Source organism: Puntigrus tetrazona, chromosome 24, assembly GCF_018831695.1.
Source record: "Puntigrus tetrazona isolate hp1 chromosome 24, ASM1883169v1, whole genome shotgun sequence".
Classification (NCBI taxonomy): Eukaryota; Metazoa; Chordata; class Actinopteri; order Cypriniformes; family Cyprinidae; genus Puntigrus; species Puntigrus tetrazona.
Genome location: NC_056722.1, coordinates 5,638,429 through 5,658,820, shown reverse-complemented (window position 1 = coordinate 5,658,820; position 20,392 = coordinate 5,638,429). Strand labels below are relative to the sequence as shown.

Below are 20,392 nucleotides of genomic sequence, written 5' to 3'. Positions count from 1 at the left end.
GGGAAAAACACAAGCGATGTAACCAGGGCCAAACCTTGAGGAACAGCAGCCGGATCTTCATCTCACCTTCACCTGAGCGCCGAGGCCCCCGACGAACACCCAGGTGGATCTGCTGACGTCCATCACGCTGGAGGAGCCGGACGCTGTGGTCTTGACCGAGGGCAGCGGCTCGGAGTCTGTCTGCTGGACGGTGAGGGTCCCGTGTCTCCCGAACCTGTGAAAGAATCAGAAACAGAAGAACCGGACCTCAGAGTCTGTCTCTCAAAGAGAAGGAGACAAACGTCTCATCAGCGCTGAGGGTTACGAACCGCGTCGCATTGATCCTGTGCCACTTGTCGTTGTTGATCTGAACGTCGGGATACTCCAGTCTGGTGTGTCCAGAGCCAGTGTCCCACAGGAAGGACACCTTACCATGACGCATCTCCAGAGCCATAAAATCCTCCTGATGTGATATAAACACTTATATAAAGATTTAAATATAATCATGCTGCATGCATACAAAAATATTGACTGAAACCAAATTAAATACGCTGAATGTTTTAAATTATTCAAATCAAAACTAAAATTTTAATAAAAATTTAATAAAAAAAAGCAACTAAATTGCTAATGCCTAAACTGAAATTAAAGTGAAAACTGAAAGTATAAAAATAAAAGCTAATTAGAAAAAATGAATAAAAACTGTAATAATTGTAAATAACAATACACAAATAATACTTTAAACGAATCACTGCAATAAAGTGAAAATAACTATAATAGTATATAAATAAAACTAAGATTACAAATTAATACTAAAATAGAACCAAAACTGTATCTAAAGCGCAATAAAATAATTCATCATATTTTAAATATAACTATAACATTATTCTATATATTGTTATATAGTATTATTATAATTTTATAAACATGCATCACTACAATTATTGACAGGAAATAAAAATATATATATATTTTCACCTAAATAATGAATATTACCCAAAAATAAAGGAAAAGTAATATATAAATATTTAAAATATTAATAAAAACAGTTATAGAATACAAATAATGATGAATTACTGAAATTAGGTTCTTTCTAAATGTTTTAAATGAATGAAATAAAAACTACACCTAAATAATGATATTACAAAATAAAGAAAATTAAAAGCACATAAACGTACTGAACCTTAAAATAAAACCAACACGAGACCATATAACGTAGGCTCTTTAAAAACACTTGATGAATACTATAATAGTGTATCAGTAATACTGAAAGGGCAGTGTGTCTGTAGTAACGTGACGTACGCTGGCGTTGCTGCCCATGTAGAAGAGCAGGTTGTCCGGTTCGCTGGTCTTCATGGTCAGCGTGAGCGTGTTGAAGTTACTGGACGTTATCTCCGGCCTGTACGCCCTCACACAGTCCCGGTCCGCAGAAACGGCCACTTTAATCTGCAGAGACCAGAGCGTGAGCAGCCGGTTCATACCGCTGGTGTTCTGAGAGCCACGAGGAGAGAGAGACTCACCGAGGCGGCCTGCTTACGAGCCTGACTGATCAGCTCCTTGATCTCCGACAGGTTTCTGCTCAGGTTCTCTCCCAGAGTCTGCAGAGGCTTCAGGCGCTCGAACAGACGCTCGGTCTTCAGGTGAGCCTCGCTCAGTCTGGACCTGGCCACGGACGCTGAGGGGAGAGACGGGGGTCAGGCGCTAGTACGGATCTCAGTATGAAGAGAGTTTAGTCCAATCACTGACCGGTCTCCTCCGAGTCTCTGAGCAGCTGGACCGTGCTCCTGATGCTGTGATTGGCCGAGGAGACAGCAGTGGACGACTCGTCCAGCTTCGCTCGATAGTCCTCCAGACGCTCCAGAGCTTCCTGTAGAGACGCATTCGCTGCTTCCGCCTGCTGCTTGGCCTCCAGGACCTCAGCTCTGCTGCCTGAAAAACATTTACTAAGTGTTTATTAACAAATCCATTTATTAAAGTTACTCAGAGGACAAAAACACGTGTCAGAAAATATTAGATAATAATATTCTATAAAATATATTATTTTAATTTGTTTTTCTGCTTACCCTTCTGAGATATATATATATATATATATAATTAATTTTAAGAAATCATTTTATTATTGTGTTTTATTGTGTTAGTTAATAACTTAATCTAAATAGCCCAACTGCAGTTTGATTAAGATTGACTGAAATACACATTTTTTTTTTTTTTTTTTTAAATTGTTAAAAACAGAATTATCTTTTCTTTTTTGCAAATGATCTCTTCATATGCTCTCCATATATAAAATTATATGCAGATGCAGAATATTTTGGATAATTACGGTGTTACATATGTCCTTGATTAGAAACATTAATTATGATGCATTATTTAAAAAAGTAATAAAAATGGTGCTATTATAAGTAATAATTATAATAATAATATTAAATAATAAATAATAAATAATAATAAGTAAAAGTAATATTAATTAGTTAAAAAATATATATATATAAAAATAATTATTTTTCCTCCCCTCTCCATTTATAAATAGCAGTAATAACAGAATTAAAGCCTATTAAAAACGAATGCATGATTTATTGGCTAAATGGCACTGAGATTAAATATTGCCGTTTTAATGTGTTTCAGTGGAGACATGAGTCTTGAGTATAAAATGAATTTAATGAAAGCAACAACTGTGCAAAAAATAAGTTATGCTGTTTGCATTAACAACTAGAACTATGGAGAAGATGAAAAGGCTCAAAGGTCAGCGCACCGTTAGAGAGACTCGTCAGGAGGTTCAGGGCGTCCGGGAGCATCTGTGTGAAGTTATGAATGTTGGCTCTGACCAGACTCAACCTGCCGGTCACTTCACTGACGTTAAACGCCAGTCCTGAAACACACACACAGGAGTATGGTTATTTCTGATTGTTGCTCCGTATGAATGGTTTCAGGTTTGAGCGTTTACCTTCAGTGCGGTTCTTCAGGGATCCGCTGGAGTCCAGAATCTCTGAGCTCTTCTGAAGAGCCGTCTTCCCCTGCTGGGTCAGCGAGCGCTCCGACTCCGACGTCTAACACAGAACACACACATCAGCCGCGCTGCTTCTGAATATCACCCCAAATCATCAATATCTGATGATGTATTGCATTTTATTCAGATGAACCCCTTAAACGAGAAACATTTTCTTATAGCCCCCCAAAGATTTTATGTTCATTTTTCAATTATTTGGCAACACATTGTCACACGACATGCAATCACTTACTAAAAATGTTCATTATTAGTATGCAAGTAATTGTAGTTTTCATTATAAATTTTTTTATACAAAGTTTTCTTCTAAATTAGGAATCAGATCAAAATTTTCTTGTGCTTATCATGGCTGCATTTACTTAATAAAAAAACAAAGAAATAGAACAGTAATATTGATCAATATTATTACAATGTAAAATAGCTGTTTTCTCTGTAAATACGTGATAAATTGTAATTTATTTCTGTAAAGCGTAGCTTATTATCAGTGTGCATATTTATTATCAGTATCGGAAACAGTTGTTGCCTAATTAAAAAAAAAAAAAAAAAAATTGAGATCTTTTTTTAATAATTTTTTGATAGACAAAGTTAAAAAGAACAGCATTTATTCAAAACAATGCATTATAATAAAAAAAAAAATCCCAAACTTTTAAAAGCACTAATATATATATATATATATATATATATATATATATATATATATATATATATATATATATATATATATATATATATATATAAACATGAAAACTTATCAGATGCACACATGCAGTGACTATATACTATAACTGAACTGCAGGATTTTGTTTTGAGACATTAAGTTATACTGCAACCCCTGTATATTTATTTTGCCGTTTTTTTACTGTATTCCTAGCTTGTCACTGAACAGTCTCCTGAAGCTCTGATTGGCTGGCGTACCTGATTGAGGGCGGAGCTAGCGCTCTGGCTCAGATCTTCGGCCAGCTCTATGTGTTCTCGGAGGCTGGTGTTGGTTTGAGAAGCGCTGGTGGCGTTCGCCGCCGCGGACCTGACCTCAGACAGAGAACTGAAACACAACACACACGTTCACTCTCGCTATCCATCGGATCTCTGTGAGATATCCTGCGAGTCACGCACCCGTTCAGAGCCTGGGCCTGCTTGCTGAGAGCTTGCGCGTGATCCTCGGCTCTGTACACCAGCTGCAGGGCGTCTCTTTTGGTCAAATCCATCACTAAAGAGTCCACATGCTTCCTGAGAGCCGGACTCCATCCTTCCAGATCATTCCTCATCACATCCAGCGTCTGGAAGCACAAACGGAGGCATATTAACACGCCAAAAAGCTTATCTTGCTTTCCTTTTGTCTAGTTATCTAGTCATTTACTAGATCAGCAAAATGACGTAAGATATTGTTTGCAGGGGGAAAAAATAAAAGTGCATTTTGCTCTTGCTCGTTTTAAACTGAATGCACTTTATTTAGTTTTTTTTCAGCTGGAAACAAGATTAAATATGTATTTTTTCTTATAAATGGTAAATGCATCCTAATGTAAGATGTTGTGACTAGAAACAAGACACTTACTAATCAAGATTTTTTTAGTAGTAGTGTAGAAGCGTCACTTACAGCCGTGCCATTGCCCATGTCTTCAGCGATATTGAGAGCATCGGTCAGCAGCTCCTGAGCTTCCTGTACCTGCGTTTCTACTTCCTGGTTTAGACCGCTGACGTTGTTCCTCGAGACCTTGAAAATAATTTTTTAATTTCAATGTTTCTAAAAGAGTGTCTTCTTCTCACTGGGGCTGTATTTACTTGATTAAAAATGCTGTAAAAAATCTGAAATATTATTATCATGTAAATCAGCTGTTTTCTCTGTGAATGTGTGTTAAAGTGTACTTTATTTCTGTGAATTTTCAGCATCATTACTCCAGTCTTCATAATAATAATATACTGATTCACTGATAATAAATCAGAAATGTTTGTTGAGCAATGTTGAAGAAAAAAATTATTATACATTTTTTGGTGGAAATACACAATTAGACACTATAATTCAAACGCTTGGACTAAGTGAGATTAAAAATTAATATTATTCAGTAAAGATGCATAAAATTATTTAAAAGTGCCAGTGAAAAAAAAAGATATCTGCTGTCTGCTGTATTTTCTATTCATCTGTGCATCCTGAAAAATAAAACGCATCACGGTTTCCAGAGAAATATTGATCAGAGCGACGTTTTCAACACTGATAATAATCATAAATGTTTGTTGAGCAGTGAATCAATATATTATTATGAAAATTCATCTGCGCTTCACAGAAATAAAGTACACTTTAACACACATTCACAGAGAAAACAGCTGATTTACATGATAATAATATTTGCTATTTTTCTGTGTGTATGCTCACCGCGAGCGTCTGTAGGTTGCTCTGGATGTCTCCCAGCAGGCTCTGGCTCTGGTTGTTGTGGCTCTTGGCCATGTTTAGGGCCTCCTGGACCTGCAGGAGCTGCTGGCTGTATCTGCTGAGGGTTCTGGAGAGCTTCTCCTGTCTGAAGCCGTTCTGAGCGTGGGGTTTGGAGATCTCATCCTGAACCTTCTCCAGCACGGACACCGCAGAGCTGCACACACACACACACACACACACACACACTTCGTCACACGCTGGGCAGGTCACCGGTGTCTCTGCGTAGGCGTGAAGCAGACGAGAGGTTCGTACCTGAGCTCGTGGTCCGCAGTCGATCTGCAGAGCGTCAGATTGAAGGCCCTGATCTTCTCCAGCGAGTCGCTCGTCTCCTTCAGCAGGAGCGTGCTGTTCGTCTCGTCCAGACCCTCGTTCCCCGTCACGTTCACCGAACGCGCCTGCTCCATCAGGCCTGAGCCAATCACAGCAGAGCGATGTTATGCTACTAAAATACTAATCATAAAAATACTTATACTAATAATTATGCAGAATGTAACACCTAATCTGAACCTTAAGCATAAAGTAAGTACATGCAGTTAACTAACATACACTGCAAGAGCAACACCTTGAAATGAAGTGTAACCATAAAATAATTACAGTACTAATGGTAATGATAACAACGCTGTTTTTAGGTGCATTTTTAGGAATAGTACAGTATTGATTTATAATTTGGACTGCCGTTTATTTTAATTTTTTTTTTGGCTTTTGTCATTTTTATTTTTACCTTGACAACTGACTGAAATAAAATATGTTCAAGTCGTCCATCTAATAATTTCTATTTTATTTCAGCTTTACCTAATTGATGAAAATAATTTTTTAAATGTTGGTTGTTAGTTAATATCAAATCTTGTTTTTAGAGCCATTACTCTCTGATGCAGGCATAAAAGAAAATAAAGCAATTAAAATATAAAAAAATTAAAAAGTTATTAAAAATAGATTTTTAAGACTGAATAAAAATAATAAATCAATAATAACTAGTAATTAGTTAAAAAAATGATTAAAAATATAAATATTAATTAATTGATTGATGATAAACAAATAAATAAATCAAGAAATCAAACTAAAGTGCTTGTTACGGTGAATGGCAGAATGAATGGAGCTGATGAGGTCCAGCAGCTGTTTGCCCCGAGCGAATCTCTCCTCTGAGGTCAGCAGCACATCTTCAGTGCTATCAAACACACTCTGCACCTACAGACGAAGAAAAAAAACACACACACACTGAGTCCAGCATCGCTCACCGGTTGTCATGGATACAGTGATGAGGGACAGGAGCTGTACCTGCTGCTGAAGGTCAGTGATGTGATTGGTCAGGTTGCTCAGATGCTCCTCTCCAGCGGTCAGCTGATAATCTGTGGTCCGCTCCCACGACATCAAACTCTGTCCGTCAAACAAACACATTCACCGATGAATCATTCACACACGTACACTTAGTTACACATGAATGATGACTAGTTACTGACCTTGACCTCTCCGGTCTGGTTCTCCAGGCTCATCAGCTGACTGTAGGGAGCGAGGATGACCCCGGACAGGTTCAGAGACATGACGGACTCGTCTAAAGTGTCCAGATCGTTCAGCAGCGCTCCGGTGCAGTCATCATCACACGCTGCAGGACACCAGACAAACATTTACTGAACTCCTCTGAGTTTACCACATTAACAACCGATGAGCCTCCGAGTGCCATTGGAAAGTGAATATTACTTTAAGACAAACTGTGAAGTGCTGTTTTGTGATTTTTAATCATATTAATTCACAATAAGAAAACTGGTTTAAGGTGCTTCACTGTTTGGTTAAAAATAAATAAATAAATTACATAATTAGTGTTGATTATTTACTATTATATTATTTATTAAATCTGAATAATGTCGCTATTTAATGAAGCTATTCTCTGAATTTGATGACGGTTACTCACACACACACTGCTCGCTGACCAGCACATGTCTCTCCTCGCACTGGTCACACAGATGACCTCTGACCCCAGGCTTACACTCGCAGCTCCCGGTGTGTCCGTCACAGACGCTGTGCACTGACCCCGCCCTGCTGCACCTGCACGCCTGGCACCGCCCACCTGCCTCTGACGGGTTACCATAGAAACCCACCGAACACCTTTGGGACACGGGTCAGTGTTAGTGTAAAAGTGTGTGTGTGCGTGTGTGTGTGTGTGTGTGTGTGTGTCACATGACCTCACCTCTCACAGTAACGGCCCTCGTATCCCTCCTCACAGCGATCACAGCGGAAATCCCCGGCTCCTTCTAACACACACGTCGAGCTGAAACTGAACACACAACATATCAGCACTGCACCTTGCACCAAAACACAATCAACACAACAATATTTAATATTTTATGTTAATAATATTCTATGTCTTATACTTATTGACGTAAAATTAAACACAAACACAGCATATGTGTGTCATATATGTGTCAAATGACCTCACCTCTGACCCCGCAGTGGACACGCACACAGCGCGCAGTCGCTGATGGAGCCCTGCACCTTCCCATAATGCCCTGCGGCGCAGACGTGGCAGTGCTCTCCTGCGGTGTTGTGCTGGCATCCCTGAACACACAACCACATCAGATCATCACAATCACATCCAATCATCACATCATCATCTCCAGCATCTTCTGAGTTCATCATCGGGTATCAGGATGTATTCCTCACCAGACACTCGCCCGTGTCCAGGTCACAGGTCAGGCTGTGGTTGTTGCACTGACAGGGGACGCAGGGCCGGATGAGCGGACGCTTCCTGCCCTTCATGTTGAGCTCAGACACGGCCTGACGGTAATACCCTGGAGCACACTCCTGGAACAGAGAGCATGATGGGTAAAAACATCGGACAATTCATGAAAACTCAACCTTAGTGATGCCTACGAGAAGGTGAACAGAAACATCAAGACATTGTTTTTACATTTTACACATGATACTTGATCATATTACTTTTTTTAAAATATATTTTTAGCATTGGTCAGGAAATTAATACATGTATTATATTAATTAGTATTAATTTTATATTTACACTTTTTTTTTCTTTATTTTAGCATTTAGCACGTTTTTAATTTGGAGAATTAAATACTAGAATTATACATTATATTGTAGTACAAGTATTTTATATTATTTATACATTTTATTAGAAATGTTGTATTATATTGCATTCATTAAATGATTTATATAGTATATTTCATTTATTTTTAGTTCTAGTTTATCAAAACATTTATCAGATTTTTTAAGTCTAGGTAAAAAAGTAGTATTACATATATTTTAATGAATTAACGTTGCAGTACGTGAAGGTTTATCAGACCTGACAGGAGAGTCCAGCGTATCCCAGAGGACACTCACAGATCTCCACCAGCCTGGCCTGCTCTCCACCCTCAGGAACCTCCTCCGCCTCCAGAGCCGTCTCCATCGAGATATTAGAGATCCTAAGAGAGATTAATCATTGTTAAGTTTATTATGCTATTGTAAATATATCCAAACTTCAATTTTCATTAGTGCTACGCAGCGCTAAGAGCTTCATTCTCTCAGTCAACTTTAAAAGTGATTTTAAATATTTAGATTTTTTTTGCACCCCCAGATTTTCAAATAGCTGCATCTCAGACAAATATCGTCCGATGATAACAAACCAGACATCAACGATTTTGTGAGTGATGTGAGTGACGGAGGAGTGACCTGCTCTGCTGCAGTCCTGAGCCGTACGATGCTTTGATGATGATGTACTCCACGTTGCTCAGCACTGACAGGAAGTCTGCGTGGCTCACGGCTTCGTCAGACACCGAGTTGAAATACTTCCACGTGTGCTGGACACAAACAACAGAGCTCGGTCAGAGCGAGCGGGGTCACAGCACAAACACAGAGGCGTGTGAGAGCACTGACCTCGGTCAGAGGGACCCGGTGTCCGGAGCGGACCCCGTTCTCAGGGGCCGGGAGGTCGGTGTAGATGACCAGCTTGCGCAGGTGGCCGCCCCTCATCAGCACCTGAGGCTCGTGATTGGCCAGACCCACGCCGTCCAGAGCGAAGAAGGCCAGCGAGTACGAGAGTCTTCCTCCGTAAGACAGCAGCTACAGGAGAAACATGTCATTTCCTGTTCGGTTTGATGCATTTCCTTTTTTATGGTTAGCTGTGCTTTTCAAGGCATTGTTAGACGTCAGTGTTTCTTTGTCTAAGATCTGATTTAGAAAACAGCATTTATTCAACCGATTATAAAATCTGCATTTAACCTTAAAAACAATCTCAAAATAAAAAGAGGCGCTAAAGACTGTAAAATGTAATTAATTGATCTTTATTCAAACGACAAAGAATTTTTGACATTAGTGTGAAGTACTGTAAGATTAATCAGGCCTGGTTTAAACGACTGAAAATGATTAACAATTAGAAAAATACAAAAAAGTAAGAAATTGAAATAGTTACTTCACAACAAACACATTTTTTAAAATATATTATAAATAAATAATATAAATAAATAATTATATATATATATATATATATATATATATATATATATATATATATATATATATATATACACACATACATATGAAAATAAATACATAAATAATTTCTCAAAATAGCAAAACAATTAAACAATTAATCTAGGATCTTTTTAGAGATACCTTGGTATTTGTATAGCGTGTACCGTGGTATATGTGCGGTCTGTACCTTGTTACCGTGGTATTTCTGCGGCAGTCTCCAGTAATACGGCGCAGTGAGGACAGACAGACTCTGGAGGTGAGACGCGTCCAGCAGCATCTCCTGATCGCTGTAATAAACACCCTCCAGCGTCCCCTGCAGGTCACTCTGAGACACGACACGCAGAAGAGCCGGAGACGAGCCCAGCGTGATCTGAACCACACACACACACACACACACACACCATTCATAATACTCATCAGTCACGTCTTTAAAATATCAGGATTTTCCTGCACCGCTAGTCAGTTTGAATCTAAACGAAATATGAGGAGAGAAACTGTAGATGGTGACTTTTAAAGAATAATTAGCTGAATCGATCAGACCAGTTTCTGAATTAATATCTGATGCACTGACAATATGATGTTTTATACACATTTAATTGTTAAACCTCTTAATCATAATAAAGTTACTCAAGCATGGAACCTTACGACCTCACCTACTTTTTCAGTCACATATACTACAGTTAAGGGGTCAGTAAGATTAAAAAAGAAAAAAGAAAAAAAAAAAAACCTAAAAGAAACTTTATTTATCAAAAGTGTTGGTAAAGACATTTATAACGTAACAAAGGTTTAATAAATAACAAAATAAGTGCTATTTGAAATTAACACTGTTCTTCTGAACTTTCTAATCATCTGTGAATCCTGAAAAATGAAATGCATCACAGCAGAACAACTGTTTTCAACACTGATAATACTCATCTGTTTCTCGAGCAGTAAATCAGTATATTATTATGATTTCTGAAGACTGGGGCTTCACAGAAATAAATTATAGTTTAACACATGTTCATATAGAAATCAGCTGTTTTACATACGATTTTTTTTGTTTGTGCATGTGTCTGTGTATGTCTCTGTGCGTGTGTGTGTGTGTGTGTGTGTGTCTCTGTGTGAGTGTGTGTGTCTCTGCTCACCGGTACTCTGATCAATCCTCCGAGCTCCTCACACACACTGGACACTCCGAAACAGAAGCAGGGACTGCACCCGGCCGGATTGTGAGGCGTCAGACCGAACGTCCCGCTCTTACACTCGTCACAGCCGCTGCCGCCCACGTTCTCCTGAGGAAGGTTCAGCAGGTTACCCACGATGCACTACTAGAACACCGTACAGTACAGAGGTGTGTCTGAGGTCACCTTGCAGGAGCAGCGCCCGTGGTCCTCACATCCACACACTCCCAGCGCCGGGTCACAGAACTCCTCTCGTGTTCCCTCGGGGCTGCAGTTACAGGCAGTGCATTCTGGGAAGTTCTTGTAGCCCAAAGAGCAGTGGTCACACCCGAGTCCAGAGAAGTGTGGTCTGCAGCGACACTGACCCGACTGAAGATCACACTGAGACCAGCTGGAGCCCGCGGAGCTGCAGTTACACGCCTGAACACACACACACACACCATTATTGATTATTTATAACTACATTATTTCAATTAATAAATTAATAATTCATTTTAAAAATATATACAATAATAATAAAAATCACTATTTACATTTACATGTATTTATTTAATACTACTAATTAAAAAAAAAAAACAACATTCAGAATTTTTTATAGATACAGTTGCATTATTTATTCCTATTTGTTCCTGTTTACTAACGCATCTCTATGGTATTAACAGGTTACTGCAGGATCTCGTACCTTACAGCCGGACACTCCGTCGTGACCCCAGTGGTCTTCCTCACACTCCTCACACTTCGGCCCGTGTGTGTGTGGAGGGCAGATGCACTCGCCCGTGTCTGCGTCACAGTTTCCGTGTGTGTGTGCGCAGTCACACGCTAGAAAAGAGAGAGATAACCAGCCACATCTAGCAACTTCTTAGACTGCCCTAGCAACACATTACAGTATTACTAGCTTATTAGCTATAAATAAAAACTGAAATTGCAATCAATTAAAAATGTATCACTGTTTATTAATTCAATACTCTTAAAATAGTTAATATTTAAATATTATGCATATTATTTATTAATCTAAATTAACATAACTTTTTCTGACGTTGTAAGTTTTGAACAATGATATCACAACAACGTCATTTAGTAACAAATTGAACTTCCTTCAGTTTTCACTTAAAATTCATTTAGTTCATTCGTTTAACTACATTTAATGTATTATCATTTGCAGTGGGTTTTCAAAAAACTATTTTTTTAAGCACAGGTTTTTGTAGCATTACACAACTAGCCTAGCCTAAACCAGTCCCGGCTCTGCGGCACATGTCCTGAACATTAGCGTGCATCTGTTCTTACGCGTGCATCCGCTCTCGGTGAAGCTGTAGTATCCAGGTTCACAGCGATCGCATTTATCACCCGTCACTCCGGCGACGCACTGGCACCGCCCCTCCTCGTCACATGACGCAGACAGAGCGCCTGATTGGTTACATTCACACGGCCTGCAGCCGGAGCCGCTGTCGATACCGTAATAACCCGCCTGAGACACACACACAGACGTAAACATACAGGAAACTAATCAGAAATCAGTTAACAGACAATAAAAAGAAATGCATTATGAACTATTAATTATATACACAATACTACATAAGTTAATGAAATGTAAACAAGTAATGAATGATTAATAATAAAATAAATCTTGAGAAAAAATTGACTATTAATGATACTAATAGAGTATAAGAATTATTAATGAATATTGTATTACTTGTATAAATGTATTATTGAAAAAATAATTAATATGATAATGAATATTCAATAAAATATTCATACAATTAATAGAGTAAATATAAGAATGATTTACGTATATTAAATAAACAACTGACAATAACATAATACAATAAATCTATTAATTATATGAATAAACAGTAGGTCTAATGAATTACTAATTAATTATTATTATAATAATAAATAATAAAACATAAAATAGTATATAATCGTTTTTATAAAACAATTATATTAAACTGTAAAAAATAAGATAAAATCATATATAAAAATATTAATGATATTAATAAATAGCAAATAAATGAGAATACTGATTAACACTATATGACCTATAATATATAATAAAACTAATGGGAATAAACGTCAGCCGACCCTTATTGAAAATGGTATACTTTTTTCTTGTATAACTGAATAAAGTCAAAAAGTACATGTAATGAAACATGGCCTAAAGAATAGATACATAAAGCTATGGACAGTAGATGGGTTCTGCAGTTAATAAAGTGTGTAGAAGTACCTGACAGCGCTCACAGGTCTGTCCGATCACGCTGGTCTTACACTCGCACTGACCCGTGATCACGTTACACACAGTGGACAGAGAGCCGTTACCATGGCAACCGCAGGCTGGACACACACACACACACACACACACACACACGGTTACAGTACTGCGTCTGTCCAGCAGATGTCACAAAGTCTTCTTCTCATCGTCCTAATCTGACCATTACGTGTAGATATTAGGAGCGTAACTGAACACAGACACAAACTAAATACTGAACTACAGGGAGAGCTTTTATATTATATCTGTTGTTTTCTAGTACAAACATGCACACATTCTTAATTCAATATACATTTACTTGACAAGTGAAATGACCTTATGCCTCGTTTTCTGAAATTATTATCCCTATTTTGCTAGTTTTTACTTTAAACGAGTAAAAATATCCGCCTGCGGAGAAAGCAAAGTAATCTTAAGATTATTATACTTACCGCTTCGGCAGATAATCAACAAAACTATTTTTACTTGTCAAGTTTACCTGTGCTCTTATGGTTGCTTCCGTGCTCCATATAACGGTGATTGAGATCGAATCCCTCACATGCACATCTCAACCAGTCATTATCACACAACAGGAAACTAGAATTGCTCTAAGCGTCTCACCCTGGCAGTTCTTCAGTGTGACAGCGTCTCCGTAGAAGCCGTCAGCGCAGCGCTCGCAGTGTAGCCCCGCCGAGTGACCCAAGCACTTCAGACACTCCCCGGTGCGTCCGTCGCAGTGACCCGCTTCGGACCGCTCCACGTTCCCGTTACACTCACAGAGCACACAGCGCCGGCCCGGCTCCGCGGGGTCCCCGTAGTAACCCTCGGCGCACCTGAGCAACATCAGCAGTCACTTCACTGCTCCGGACACACGAGCCTCAGAAGAAAACATCACGAGTGCCGTACCTCTCACACTTGGCTCCTGCGTATCCCAGCTCGCACCGATCGCAGGTGAAGTCACCCGGAGCCTGCAGCACACACGTGGGGCTAAAACTGCAGAACACACACCAGTCACTGCTTCAGAATCTAGACATGCATCTACAGTGTGTATACTGTGTGTATGGGCAGCTGACTCTCATGCTATTTGTAACTATGAATGAAGATGCATTTTTCTTATGCTATTTGTGTGTTAGATGTTTGTTTTTTTTCTTAATTTTTGCAGTCACAAAAATCTATCAACTACCCATTATATATGTTTTATACTGTTTAACTGTAATATAATTAAATAGAAAATAATAATTTAATAAATAATAATAATTTTATTTTTAAAAATTATACACTATAAAAGTACACTATATATACACACACACACAAACTTAATCAAATTTAATAAAATGAAATAAAAAAATAATAATATATATTTAACAATTTAAGTGATATATATAGATATACACACACACACACACACACACACATTTTAATTATATATATAATATTGCAATCTAAACAATTAATCTATTGTTTTAAAAAAAAAAAAACAAGTGTACCTACGTTTTAATTTAAAGTTTTAAAAGCACGGTATTGAGTGTGTCAGTAATGTATGCTGTGTGTGAATGTGTGTTCTCAGAGGATGACACAGTTTGTGTTGCTGTGAGACACGGCTCAGACATTCTCACACGCACACACACACACACACACACACACACACACGCTCGGTCACTCACTTGTTAGACGCCAGTGTCAGCGGGCAGGAGCATCTCTGGCAGTCGTCCGGCGTTCCCTCACTGGCTTCACCATAGAAACCCGGCAGACACTGATCACAGTGAGGCCCCGTGGTGTTGTGTGTACAGCTCTGGAGAGAACACACACACACACACACAGACAGAGAGAGAGACACACACACACACACACACACACACAGACAGAGAGAGAGACACACACACACAGACAGAGAGAGTGTTTAAACACATTCTCAACAATTTACCCACAAATCTAAGAACTGCACACACAAAATGAAGCACTGCATTCAATATATCATTTAACTCATTTTACCGTAATATTATATTTTTGGTCATTATCTAATCTAACATATTATTTTAATCCTCGCACACAGCCATGTGCTCTCAGATATTCGTCCAGTGGAGGGTGCACTGTCTGAGAGCAGGTCACAGTGAAGGTAAACCGTACCTGACACTCTCCGTTGATGTCACAGTCGCTGGCGTGATCGTTACACTCACACTGAAGACAGTTTCCTCCGAACAGAATCCCACCGACACGATAAAACCCCGGCATACAGTACTGAAGAGACAAACACAGAGCTGGCTTAATAACCTTCATAACTGATCACGAGGGCTCCTGACAGAGTGACCCGGAAGTGGTTTCTCACCTCACAGGAAGTGCCTGAGTAACCCCACGGACACTCGCACTGCTCCACGTCCAGAGGGAGTTTAGAGAGACTAGGGCTTGTGTCTCCAACACCTAAAGACACGGAGCTCAGCCTGTGGACAAAACACATCTATTACATACACACACATACATACACACAACGAAAATATTTAAAAAATATATATTATCTTTTGGTGTGCTAGTACCAATACATACTAGTTTATAAACCTAAAGCTACATTAAAACATATAATATTACATTAATATAAATAATAATATAAATATATAAATAGTATTTGTCATTATTTATATTATTGATTTATTTAATAATAAATATTTAAAATCAAATGCATTCAAATAACATATAATATATAAAATAACACACACACACATATATATATAACATCAGCAATAATTACATCAATATTTTTAATAACTATAATATAATTTAAATAATATCTACTAATAAAAAAATTTAATTAAAAAATTGATAAGATAAAAAAATGAAATTATAAAATACTGTAAAATATTGTTTTGTGGTCAGCGCACAAAATGCTTATGATGCTTCAGATAAAAGCATCTGATGAATATATGAATATTAGTGCTGTCAAACAAATAATCATGCTTAACTGCATCCAAAATAAATGTTTTGTTTACACAATATATGTGCATAGCGTGTGTGTGTGTGTGTATCTCACCCTGAACCAAAAAAAAACCCCAGTCAAAATAGTCAAAAAGTTGTCCAAATGAATTTTATTTCAGGCTCATATATATTACAGGTCTCTGTATATGTTATTAAATATATACTGTGTGTGTGTGTGTCTTTATATATACATAATCAATTATCACAACCATATTTTTTGGCTGTGATTATTTGCGCTAATGAGTATGGTATTTTTTCAGTCCCTGTCTATACATAAGTGTCTTCAGGACACCGTATATATAAGTCAGTGTTCAAAGGTGAATCTGCTCTGACCTGAGCGCTCCCTCGGCGCTGTCCTGCAGCTGAACTCTGACCCTGAGCGCAGCGACGTCCGCCAGCACCGTCATCAGCTCGTCTCTCTGGACGCTTCTCCCGCTGCGAGCGTCGGTGAACGAGACGGGCAGCATCTGGAGCGAGACGAGCTGCTCCGTGTGAGCGTTCAGCAGCAGACGGGCGGCCCGGGACTGAGCCAGCGTCCGGCCGTTTCCCTGAAACACCCGCAGCATCATCATCACCATCATCATCATCATCATCATCACTTACACATCTTAAGGACACAATCTTATAAAGTCAATCTAAAACAAATCTCCAGTCAAGCTAAAGTTCATAATCACGAGACAATACACTATTACAAAAAGTCATCTTACCTCGATAATTACGCTGAAATGAGCGTGAAGCGTTTGGTCCACGTTTTCCTCTGATGTGTCGTAAGCAGCGCTGTAGTTCAAGAAGCTTCCGTACGAAGTCAGCTAGAAGAGAAAGAATGACCAGATATTAGCCAGACCTGTCAGAATACAGAATTATTGTGTTTAAACTGGTTCTCAGATGATCGTAGGTCATTATACATGGTCTTCCTTCACATTTATTTCTATGGCGCTTTGTACAATAGAGATCAATTCAATGCAACTTCACAAGAAACAAACCAGGAAATGATTCATTTTATATAAATTATGGAAAATGTTACATTTTAGCTGTTAAGCAGCTCTAAAGAAGACAATATGGTGATTATTTAGATAAATATATCTATAGCAAATAAATTATACTAATATAACTTTATTTTATCTCCAAGAATGTTGAACCTAAAACCATTATTAACTGAAAAAAATTATATATATATATATATATATATATATATATATATATATATATATATATATATGTGTGTGTGTGTGTGTGTGTGTGTGTGTGTGTGTGTGTGTGTGTGTGGAAAAACAACTTTAAAAATATGAAAAACTTACAATAAACTTAAAAATAAAATTCTAAATATTAATACTATATAAGGCTTTACAGATTTAAATATTTAGAATCAATTTACATTTACATTTAGTCATTTTGCAGACGCTTTTATCCAAAGCGACTTACAATTGAGAGTACAGAGAGAATTTAATTCATGTTTTAACTATTATGATATTTTAAAATCTGTCAAGTGCAAACAATAAGTGTATTTTAAGCAATAAAAATAATCCCTGATGTACCATTTTAAAATGTACTATTATGATCCATCACGTGCAACGTAAATGTTTTTACTATTTTAGTTAACTATAATAACCCTGCACGGTTAGCTGCCTAAAAATAAGACCTTTTTTAAACCATTGTCTGCCATGCTAGCATTCTGTACTATATAAAAATCTGGTGATGAAGTAGTTCCCATTGGGCACTACATATTACATAATTAGAAAATGTTTAAGAAACATAATACTAAACTATAATTTAAAGCTGTTGATAATATATAGAATATATTTGGTTTATTGTATTTCTTTACAGAATTAATGGGGCAGTTTTGATATCATCACGAATTGAGAGCTGAGAGAAATTAATGTTATAATTATATTAACAGCATTAATCACCCGGGGCGAGACTCTGGATGCGTGTAAGCTAATTATCTGCTAATGAGTGTGTAGTGATCAGAATCAGAGAGAACACCTTGTTGTTGAGGAAAGACTCCGGAGCGGCCCACGACCAGACGGACACGACTCCGGAGGACGCTGAGACATTAGAGACGATGAGATTATCTTCTGAGACGAGAGACGTGAAGACGCTGGAGCTGTGAGGAGATCGAAGGAGAAGGCCGTCTCTGTGCTTCACCTGAGAAACAACAACACATCAGTGACACCGGCGCCTTCACACATCAGTCTTTATGACTGAGATCTGATCTGATCAGTCTGTCTGAAGAACCAGAACTAACTGAGACTCAGTCCAGAAGAACCGTGTCTCCGAGACGCTTTGAGAAACATTCCTGCGGAGCTACAGAACTGTTCAAAGTTTGAGGCACTTCATGAGGATGCTGTCAAAAATAATGTCATCAATAGATTTTATTTATTGCCTCTGTCTGTCTGTGTGTGTGTGTGTGTGTACTGGCATTTGTGGTTTATGAGGACACAAATGAGTGTGTGTGTGTATGTGTGCATCAGTGTGTGTGTGTGTATGTGTGCATCTTTGAGTGTGTGTGTGTGTGTGTGTGTGTGCGTGCGTCTCAGTGTGTGTGTGTGTGCGTGCGTCTCAGTGTGTGTGTGTGTGTGTGTATGTGTGCATCTTTGAGTGTGTGTGTGTGCGCGTCTCAGTGTGTGTGTATCTCAGAATGTGTGCGTGTCTCTGAATGTGTGTGTCTGCATAATTTTGAATGTGTATGTATGCATGTATGTGTGTATCTCTGAATGTGTGTGTGTGTGTGTGTGTGTGTGCACATACCGAGCTGCTGAACCAGGTGGAGCTCTCACACACACCCGAGACCCCGAAGCAGAAGCACTCGGTGCATCCCTCAGGATTACCGGCCTGCAGGTTAAAGAAGCCCTGCTTGCACAGATCACAGTTAGAGCCCATCACATTCACCTGCAGGGAGACGGAGAGACGAGGGTCAATGATTCTTCTAGAAAATGATTGATGGAGAACCAAGTGAAGCTGAGCTGCTTCAGACTTCATCTGGAGATTCTGACCTCGAGTCAGTCAGCTATTCCTCTTGTTTTCTTGTTATTTATTTACTTGGTATCTGTTAAATGATTTTGTGTGTGTGTGTGTGTTTCTCAGTACCTTGCACACACACTCGCTGCAGGGGTCGATGTTGTGGCTTCCGGCCAGGTTACACTCGCAGCGAGTGCACTGTGGGAAGTCTCTGTATCCGAACGCACAGCGGTCACACTTCTCACCCGCAAAGCCCTCCTTACACACACACTGACCAGCGGTCAGACCTGCAGGACACACACACAGCCTCAGCTCACACACTGCTGCGCTCAGAGACGCTGCGTCTGATGAAGAGATGAGGTTGTACTCCACCTGTGTCGAGGTTCACGTGATCCTCGTCTCTCACACACACCAGACTCGTCGAACCTCTCGAGTCACACCGACACTCAACACACGGGTTATCAGAGTACGGAGAAACCTGCAACACACACACACACACACACACACACACACACACACACACACACACACACACACACACACACACACACACACACACACACACACACACACACACACACACACACACACACACACACACGTTTAGAAAGCCATGCAAAATAAATTGTAAAAATTAATAAAAAATAGGTCGTATTACATTTTTTCCCATACCACTACATATCATGTTTTTAAAAAGAAAATGTACTCTTTGTGATTTGTTTTTGGCCATTTGTAATAAACTATAAATATATAGAAATTACATATTTAAATAAAATATAATACATGCCTAAATAATAATAAATAAATAAATAATAATAAAAAAATATATATATATATATATATATATATATATATATATATATATATATATATATATATATATATATAATAACAACTTAACATTTTGATTGATTGATTAATAATTATTATTATTAAATTCAAACTTTAATAAGACAAATTGATTGATATATTGAAAAAGCATTGATTCATTTAATTAATCAATTATTTCTTTTGTGATATCAGATTTTTGATGACCTGTATGTTCTTCAATAAATACAGTATTTACACAGGGGGGATCTTTCTATACTGCTGTTATGTTATATGAATATTATTAATACTATTAAGTATTAATATTATTTTAAGTCAAAAAGGCCCAGACTGCTTTATGAGAAACATTAACAAGATCATACGTGTGACTTTTCTTTTCT

At 38.3% G+C, this 20,392-nt stretch overlaps 1 protein-coding gene across 1 annotated transcript in view; it reads right to left on the bottom strand.

Annotated features, from left to right (window-relative positions):
* Positions 1-20,392, bottom strand: part of lama1 (laminin, alpha 1) — a 45,851-nt gene that overhangs the window by 11,118 nt on the left and 14,341 nt on the right. Inside the window, exons 9-47 of the mRNA XM_043225649.1 lie at positions 19,557-19,662; positions 19,314-19,471; positions 18,975-19,115; positions 18,210-18,371; positions 16,934-17,035; positions 16,560-16,774; positions 15,586-15,697; positions 15,387-15,497; positions 14,924-15,051; positions 14,166-14,252; positions 13,881-14,092; positions 13,242-13,348; positions 12,305-12,485; positions 11,703-11,839; positions 11,207-11,440; positions 10,988-11,131; positions 10,051-10,233; positions 9,267-9,452; positions 9,063-9,190; positions 8,695-8,815; positions 8,058-8,198; positions 7,834-7,952; positions 7,585-7,671; positions 7,309-7,502; positions 6,860-7,002; positions 6,678-6,776; positions 6,476-6,587; positions 5,655-5,811; positions 5,346-5,556; positions 4,572-4,688; positions 4,091-4,254; positions 3,893-4,019; positions 2,918-3,020; positions 2,726-2,842; positions 1,723-1,905; positions 1,497-1,651; positions 1,279-1,422; positions 309-442; positions 67-214 (exon numbers count right to left, since the gene is read on the bottom strand). Of these exons, the coding sequence (XP_043081584.1) occupies positions 67-214; positions 309-442; positions 1,279-1,422; positions 1,497-1,651; positions 1,723-1,905; positions 2,726-2,842; positions 2,918-3,020; positions 3,893-4,019; positions 4,091-4,254; positions 4,572-4,688; positions 5,346-5,556; positions 5,655-5,811; positions 6,476-6,587; positions 6,678-6,776; positions 6,860-7,002; positions 7,309-7,502; positions 7,585-7,671; positions 7,834-7,952; positions 8,058-8,198; positions 8,695-8,815; positions 9,063-9,190; positions 9,267-9,452; positions 10,051-10,233; positions 10,988-11,131; positions 11,207-11,440; positions 11,703-11,839; positions 12,305-12,485; positions 13,242-13,348; positions 13,881-14,092; positions 14,166-14,252; positions 14,924-15,051; positions 15,387-15,497; positions 15,586-15,697; positions 16,560-16,774; positions 16,934-17,035; positions 18,210-18,371; positions 18,975-19,115; positions 19,314-19,471; positions 19,557-19,662 (5,610 nt within the window). The remainder of the gene's footprint in view (positions 1-66; positions 215-308; positions 443-1,278; positions 1,423-1,496; positions 1,652-1,722; positions 1,906-2,725; positions 2,843-2,917; positions 3,021-3,892; positions 4,020-4,090; positions 4,255-4,571; positions 4,689-5,345; positions 5,557-5,654; positions 5,812-6,475; positions 6,588-6,677; positions 6,777-6,859; positions 7,003-7,308; positions 7,503-7,584; positions 7,672-7,833; positions 7,953-8,057; positions 8,199-8,694; positions 8,816-9,062; positions 9,191-9,266; positions 9,453-10,050; positions 10,234-10,987; positions 11,132-11,206; positions 11,441-11,702; positions 11,840-12,304; positions 12,486-13,241; positions 13,349-13,880; positions 14,093-14,165; positions 14,253-14,923; positions 15,052-15,386; positions 15,498-15,585; positions 15,698-16,559; positions 16,775-16,933; positions 17,036-18,209; positions 18,372-18,974; positions 19,116-19,313; positions 19,472-19,556; positions 19,663-20,392) is intronic.